The sequence below is a fragment of the Gossypium arboreum genome, chromosome 6, assembly GCF_025698485.1.
Source record: "Gossypium arboreum isolate Shixiya-1 chromosome 6, ASM2569848v2, whole genome shotgun sequence".
NCBI classification, from domain to species: domain Eukaryota; kingdom Viridiplantae; phylum Streptophyta; class Magnoliopsida; order Malvales; family Malvaceae; genus Gossypium; species Gossypium arboreum.
Window position 1 is genome coordinate 19,604,809 of NC_069075.1, and position 6,951 is coordinate 19,611,759.

At 34.9% G+C, this 6,951-nt stretch overlaps 2 protein-coding genes across 3 annotated transcripts; one reads left to right on the forward strand and one right to left on the reverse strand.

Moving 5' to 3' along the window:
* Positions 1-556: 556 nt before the first annotated feature.
* LOC108479060 (probable aspartyl protease At4g16563) lies at positions 557-2,222 on the forward strand. Its single transcript, XM_017781486.2, has one exon. The coding sequence runs from the start codon at positions 634-636 to the stop codon at positions 1,876-1,878; it is 1,245 nt and encodes a 414-aa protein (XP_017636975.1). The 5' UTR covers positions 557-633; the 3' UTR covers positions 1,879-2,222.
* A 966-nt stretch (positions 2,223-3,188) lies between these two features.
* Positions 3,189-6,359, reverse strand: LOC108476773 (ras-related protein RABF2b). 2 transcript variants are annotated; one of them, XM_017779094.2, is made up of 7 exons: positions 6,029-6,359; positions 5,308-5,385; positions 5,046-5,213; positions 4,193-4,241; positions 3,958-4,031; positions 3,664-3,757; positions 3,189-3,569 (listed from the first exon to the last, which is right to left on the reverse strand). In XM_017779094.2, exons 1-7 carry the CDS (start codon positions 6,065-6,067, stop codon positions 3,469-3,471), a joined length of 603 nt encoding a protein of 200 aa, XP_017634583.1. In that variant the 5' UTR covers positions 6,068-6,359; the 3' UTR covers positions 3,189-3,468. The 2 variants fall into 2 exon arrangements, with proteins under 2 accessions (XP_017634583.1, XP_052885840.1); XM_053029880.1 differs by having other exon boundaries at positions 3,664-3,753; positions 3,954-4,031; positions 6,029-6,349.
* Positions 6,360-6,951: the final 592 nt, after the last annotated feature.

Genomic DNA, 6,951 nt, shown 5'->3' on the forward strand with positions numbered 1-6,951 from the left:
TTCACATGAGACTGCAACATGGCTTCCTCTTTGTTTTGCTTGAATCAGATAAACAAAAAATCTTGGATACCGTATATAAAAACATATTATAATATTCAGCATGCGCACTTCAACTAGCTTCAAAGGGGATTTTATTAGCAGAGTTACCCTGTAATTATCCATTCAGAGAGCGCCGCTTGCCTTCCATTTCTACTTTGAAACTAATATCCATGCAAAATAAATAAATCAATACCTTTTTTTTGTTTTCATGGGGATGGTGGTGGGGATGAATGTGGATCACGCCCACTCCACGTTCACAAAGACAATACGACTCACATTGTTACATTCATGCAACATCTGTTTATACGTACCCTAGTTTCAGCGCCTATAAATAAAGCAAGGTTTTCCATCTATAAATGCCTTCTTTGAGAATACAAAATAGATAGACATTGTCCAATGGCGACATCTTACTCCACCACCACCACCACCACCATTCTTTTGCTCCTAGTCATTGCTTTTTTCAGTTTCTATCAAACCCAAGCAGGGAACATAAACCCTAATTCAGTTGTTCTTGGTCTAACACGTTCTAGCACTACCTTTACTATACCTAAACCCTCCAAATACTCAAGAAAGAGACTTTCACAAGTTTCAGATATGATTGAGCCATTGAGGGCTGTAAGAGATGGATATTTGCTTACTTTAATTATAGGAACACCAGGACAAGTCATTCAAGTTTACATGGATACTGGGAGTGACCTGACTTGGGTTCCTTGCGGTAATCTATCCTTTGATTGCCTGGATTGTGATGACTATAGGAACAATAAGTTAATAGGTACTTTCTCCCCTTCAAGTTCTTCTTCCTCTTTTAGGGACACCTGTGGTAGCCCTTTTTGTATTGACATCCATAGCTCTGATAACTCTTTTGATACATGTATTGAGGCTGGATGTTCATTAAGCACCCTTCTCAAAGCCACCTGCTCTAGGCCTTGTCCTTCCTTTGCCTATTCCTATGGTGAAGGAGGGCTAGTCGCGGGAACCCTAACCAGGGATAACCTTAGGGTTCATGGTAGTCGCCCTTATATCACTAAGGACGTTCCCAGGTTTTCCTTTGGTTGTGTGGGCTCTACTTATAGAGAGCCTATTGGCATTGCAGGGTTTGGTAGGGGTGTACTTTCCCTACCTTCACAGTTAGGGTTCCTCCAGAAAGGCTTTTCTCATTGCTTCTTAGCCTTCAAGTATGCCAACAATCAAAATATTTCAAGCCCATTATTCATGGGAGATACTGCTACATCTTCCAGTGACAATATGCAGTTCACCCAGATGTTGAAGAGTCCCATGTTCCCAAACTACTACTACATTGGTTTAGAGGCCATAACTGTAGGCAATGTTAAGTCTGCTGAAGTTCCTTTAAACTTGAGAGAGTTTGATTCACAAGGTAATGGGGGAATGTTGATTGATTCAGGAACCACTTACACTCACCTCCCCGAGCCATTCTATTCTCAACTTCTCTCAATGCTCCAACCAATGATAGCATATCCTCGAGCCACCGATGTAGAGAGGCGAACCGGATTTGATCTCTGTTATGAAGTTCCATGTCCAAATAACCGATTCACAAATGATCCTTTCCCTTCAATCACTTTCCATTTCATGAACAATGTCAGTCTCGTTTTGCCCCAAGCTAATTACTTCTATGCCATGAGTGCTCCAACTAACTCAACTGGGGTCAAATGCCTATTGTTTCAAAGCATGGATGATAGTAGCTACGGACCAGCGGGTGTATTCGGGAACTTCCAACAGCAAGATGTGAAAGTCGTTTATGATTTGGAGAAAGAGAGAATTGGATTTCAACCAATGGACTGTGCAGCAGCTGCAATCTCTCAGGGACTACATAAGAAATAACTTCAATGCTAGTTCTTGCTGTTTCGGCCAATGCTACACCTCTTGGACCACAAAATAATGAACCATGACAGTTTCTAAATTTGAATTATGTACTTTTCTTTTTCTAATGAAGTTAGTTTGTACTCGTTAAGTTAATGTGCAAACTAGATTTTGGTGCTTTAAGGTTTTGGATTTTAATTTATTAAGAAGAACGTGCTGGTTCTATTCTCATTGCTTAGCTACAACGATAGAAATATGGTGAACCAACCTTATTACAACTATATTATAAGTAACGGCCCAAAAAGCATAAAATTTGGCATCACTAGGGTTTCTTTGCCTAGTAAGTTTCTATGCTTCTGACGATAATGTCTATGCATTTGGTTATGATGCAATCATTTATTGGTATTAACCTAGAGCTTCATTTTCAAAGGAATCTTAATTCATCGTCTGCTCAAGTTTGATTCTTGTCTTACTCGATGATTCTAGTCCAAGCATAAAATTTACACCTTGCCAACTCCACGGGAAATAGAAATTTCTTTTTATTAGATTAATTTCGACTCTTAATAGGACCATCAAACAATTTACAAGGTTTAACAAGCTTCGATAATACAATACAACATATTTAACAAATAATTTTCATTTTTATTATATTTATTTTACAATGAAAGAAAATAAAAAAGAAAAAGAAAATAGAAGACACGATACACATGTAATACACAGATTGCGAGAAAGTACTAAAACAAAATAAACATGTCTTGCAACTCTAAGAAGACCACAAGTTAATCTTTACAACATTTTAAGCAATAGGGCCTCGCTCAGACGAACAAACTTGTACATTGATTTATGGTCATGTTGGAATTGGTAGATTGATATTCTTTTGTATCTTCCAGTAAGTACAATAAAAAGCTTTTCAAGTTTTCATTCAGTTCAAGTAAATGGTGCCACAACCATTCTAAGCCTAATAGCTAAATTTTTATACTACTGCTTTAAGGCAATTAAAAAAAGGGAGAAGTTCCCAAGAGCTTTCTGACAAAGCCACACCAACTATTGTGATTTTGGTCAAAGACCGACCATCCATCCACTACCCAATAGCTACATTAACCCCAACTATTTCGGGGGAGAAACCCCCCAAATTATTCCTACGAGTTTCACCGGCAGATGGAACAGGATTCTTTGCTACTTACTCCAAATACAAAAAGAAGTCACCAAAGGGAGCTACTAGCAAGTCCCTAAATGCTTTCTACTTAAGGAGCCTAGGTCATTGCCAAGACCCCAGAACGCAAATATATTAGTTCAGTAGAAAATGATCGAGCAGCAGCAACAAACACGAGTTGTAAAGGAGCAGCCAAGTCCACACAAGCAAGCATTTTTATTTGAACATGCAGGTCGTACTATGGCCGTGAAACATAGCATTACCAAACTTTAATTACAAGAAAAACCAATCTCCAACGCAATAAACGGGTTTATATCAATGCCTATAGACAAGATGCATGTACAGCTCTCAATGAATAGTACAAACAGGGCGAAGGAAAGATAAAACTTTGGTTGCAGAGCCAGAGAGCATTACAAGAGCTATTTAGAAGATACAGGCGGGAAAACAACGACCATAGCCTAAGAGCAGCAAGATGCAGTTGCAGTCCGTTCTGAAGGTCTATCCATGAGAACCATTCCAGCAGGATTTTGTGCTGGCTGCACTCGAGGTAATCTTTTAGCTGCACGAAATTAGAAAAAATAAAGTCAATTGCCACTTTGTAAAACAAGTACTGAATGCTTTCAGGAAACTTAACAAAACGACATATAAAACACCTATTTCATAGAAAAGTTCATTGACATTGGATGCGGTCTTTGCAGAAGTTTCCATGAAGAAAAGACCATTCTCCTGAGCATAAGTTTGTGCTTCCTGGATCAGAACAGGAAGTCAAATTGACATTTGCATGTAGGTAGAAGTTCAAACAAAATTTGTTTTGAAATGTCAAAAAAATTTAGAGAAATCCAGGCAGTAATCTATCCTAGAATGCTCATAATTAATGATTACAAGTAATACTATAGCATTAAAATTTTAAGGAAAAAGATATGTGAAATAAAAAACTGATAACTTGCCTCTGTTGCCACCTTCCTTGCATCCAGTAAGTCAGCTTTGTTCCCAGCCAGTGCCATTACCATATTAGGATTGCCTTCACAGTAAAAAAAGAAATATAACAAGAACTTAGATTATTCAATTACTCGGTTCTTAATTAAATATATTACAAGGGCAAAAATAAGAACAAAAAATAGATATATTGACATTGACAATTAAGAAGGATGTCATCAAGAAATAGAAAAGGCAAAATACTACCTTGTGCTTGAAGTTCTTGAACCCAATTTTTGGCTCTTTCAAATGAAGCCTACAGAATGAGAAGGAAGCTATTACTATTCTTTCAGATGCTAGTAAATGCCATTCACTTATCTAGTTCAACAAAGGGAAATTTTCACAAAATTTTTAAAATCCTTACTAGTAAATGTTAGCACTAATGCGGTGGCAAATTGTAATAGTGTATAAAATAATGCATTAAAAATGCCTCAACAGAAAACCCATCTTTCCGAGAAATATAAACCCTTTCACTCCCTACCCCCATCTTTCCTCTGTAGTTCCCTTGCAAAAAAGAAACTTTACACAAAGGAGAAAAATCACCAACCAAAATGATTAAGGGAAAAAAAAAAAAAAAAAAGAGGACGGGAGAGAGAGCATCAATCCCAAGGGAAACTTAGTTTTCCTTCAAATAGCACCCTACAGATTTTGAGGTCCCCATAAAATAAACATGAAGTAACATGATTTTAGAGAAGATATCAGCAATAGTGATAGGCATAAAGCAGACAAAACTAAGATAAACTTATTGTTGCAAAAAACGCGAAATTAGATTCATCGAAAACTTGCCTCGAGACAAGTAGTATTTACGCTCCGTGCTTTTTTTTTTCTTAAATTATAAAAATTAAACAATAAAAGAAGTGATAAACATCAAATAAGAAAAAAGAACTAAAACAAGGCAAATAAATAAAATGCAAAAGCACCGACCAAATGGAGCCTTAGGAAACTGAACTAATGCTCCTAAAGTTCTAATGCTTAATTTCACATTTTGAGCAGTGGACAGTTTGGAGGTTAGATGACCAAACCGCATAGAGATGACAATGGTTAGCCGTCATGAACTTACTTGATTTGTCATATCATACACAATAATCGCAGCTGCAGCTCCTCGGTAGTACATTGGTGCCAAGCTGTGATACCTCTCTTGCCCAGCTGTATCCCATATCTCAAACTTTACAGTTGCATCATTCACGGCCAATGTCTGGGAAAAGAAAGCTGCACCTATGGTTGATTCCTACATAATAATAAAATAAATATCAAGTTATATTCCTACTGAAGTTTTTAATTCAATAATGTTATATCTTACAAAAACCAATATCACCAGAAACCTGAAATTCAACAAATTGTCCTTTAACAAAGCGCAACACAAGGCTAGACTTCCCAGCTCCAACATCCCCAAGTAGAACCTGAAGTATAAAATACACATTAACGATGAATACATACAACAGAAACACCGGTTCGAAGTTCAAACTAAAGACACAACATAACTTTCACTTATAAACACAATAGTTAGGCAATCAATATTTCAAGCTAATCGCATGAAGCAACTATTACGATATCAACATAATATACACAATCTAAACAACAAAAAGAACCCATAGGAATTAGACATAAATTCATAAACCTTAAGCATAAAATCAAATTTTTAGCAAAATCTCTAAGCTTTAGGAATGATAAAAAGAAAGAAAAATTGCAGAATTGAGACGATATTTACTAAGAATTAGCTGGAAATTTTAATCAACCTAAACAAGCAAGGTAATAAGATATCAAAGAAAAATAACCTCGAGGAGCAGAGCAAAATCCAGCAGGGATTTGATTGGCACTAACAAACCAAAAAAATCAAAATAATATTTTGCAAACATAAACCAAACCATATCAGATTTCATAACAAAAATACCATGCATGATCAACAATTCACAAAACCCAGATCAGAAATTCAGCATCTAAACCAAACCCAAAGCGCCAAATACTAGTAATAACCAAAAAAAAAAATCTTAGAGAACCAAAGGAGGGTTTAAGATCATGAGAGAGAGAGAGAGAGAGACTGACTAATTTAGCATTGATGTTCTTGTTTCCAGTGGTGGCCATGAGAATGGGATGCTCTACGATCAGATTTATGTTCAAAAAGTAAACAGATGAAAATAAAAACTAAGGAGTAAACAAAAAAAGATGGAGAATTGAGGTTTATTGGTGCGTTGACAAAGAAAGGGGATGTTGTGAGAAGAAGGGTGTAAAAGCCAAAGGGTAGAAGCAAAGGGAAAGATCCTCCTCAACCCCCAAGCAAACCTCTCTTAAGAAACGACTCTTCGACCCAAACACGAAAGCGATAGCTGTTTTTATTTTCTTTTTCCCTTTTAATTATTTTTTTGTAATAACAGTCCCCGTGGCAATGGCTGAGCCATTAATTTTTTTTTATTAGTTTTTCCGTCGCCTGCTTTTTTCGAAGAACTTATGTGCAATACAAGTTTTATTATCCGCACAATTCACAAGTTAAAATTTCATAAATATCAAAATTATATACGAATTATAATTTAACTTTATATATAAATTTTAATTTTATGTAATTTTATATATAAAATTTTAATTTAATTTAATTTTATAAATTATTAACATAATTATTGATATAATATTATTTTATATTTATATATTGTATATATAAATAATTATATTTATTTAATATAAAATAAATTGATATATTTATTCTTTTAAATGTATGATTAAATTAAAATTAAAGTTAAATATATATTTAAATTAATATTAGTGTTTTATATATATAATTATACTAAATTAAAGTTGATATATATAATTACATATTAAATTAAAATCTATATATAATTTTGAGATTTATCCTATATTAAATAAATGATATTTTTATATAATTTCATTTACCTTGTAGTTGGCATTTTTAATAAAATAAAACATGGATTTTGTCGCGTCATCGAGAGGGGTATGGCTAGCATCATATTGACACA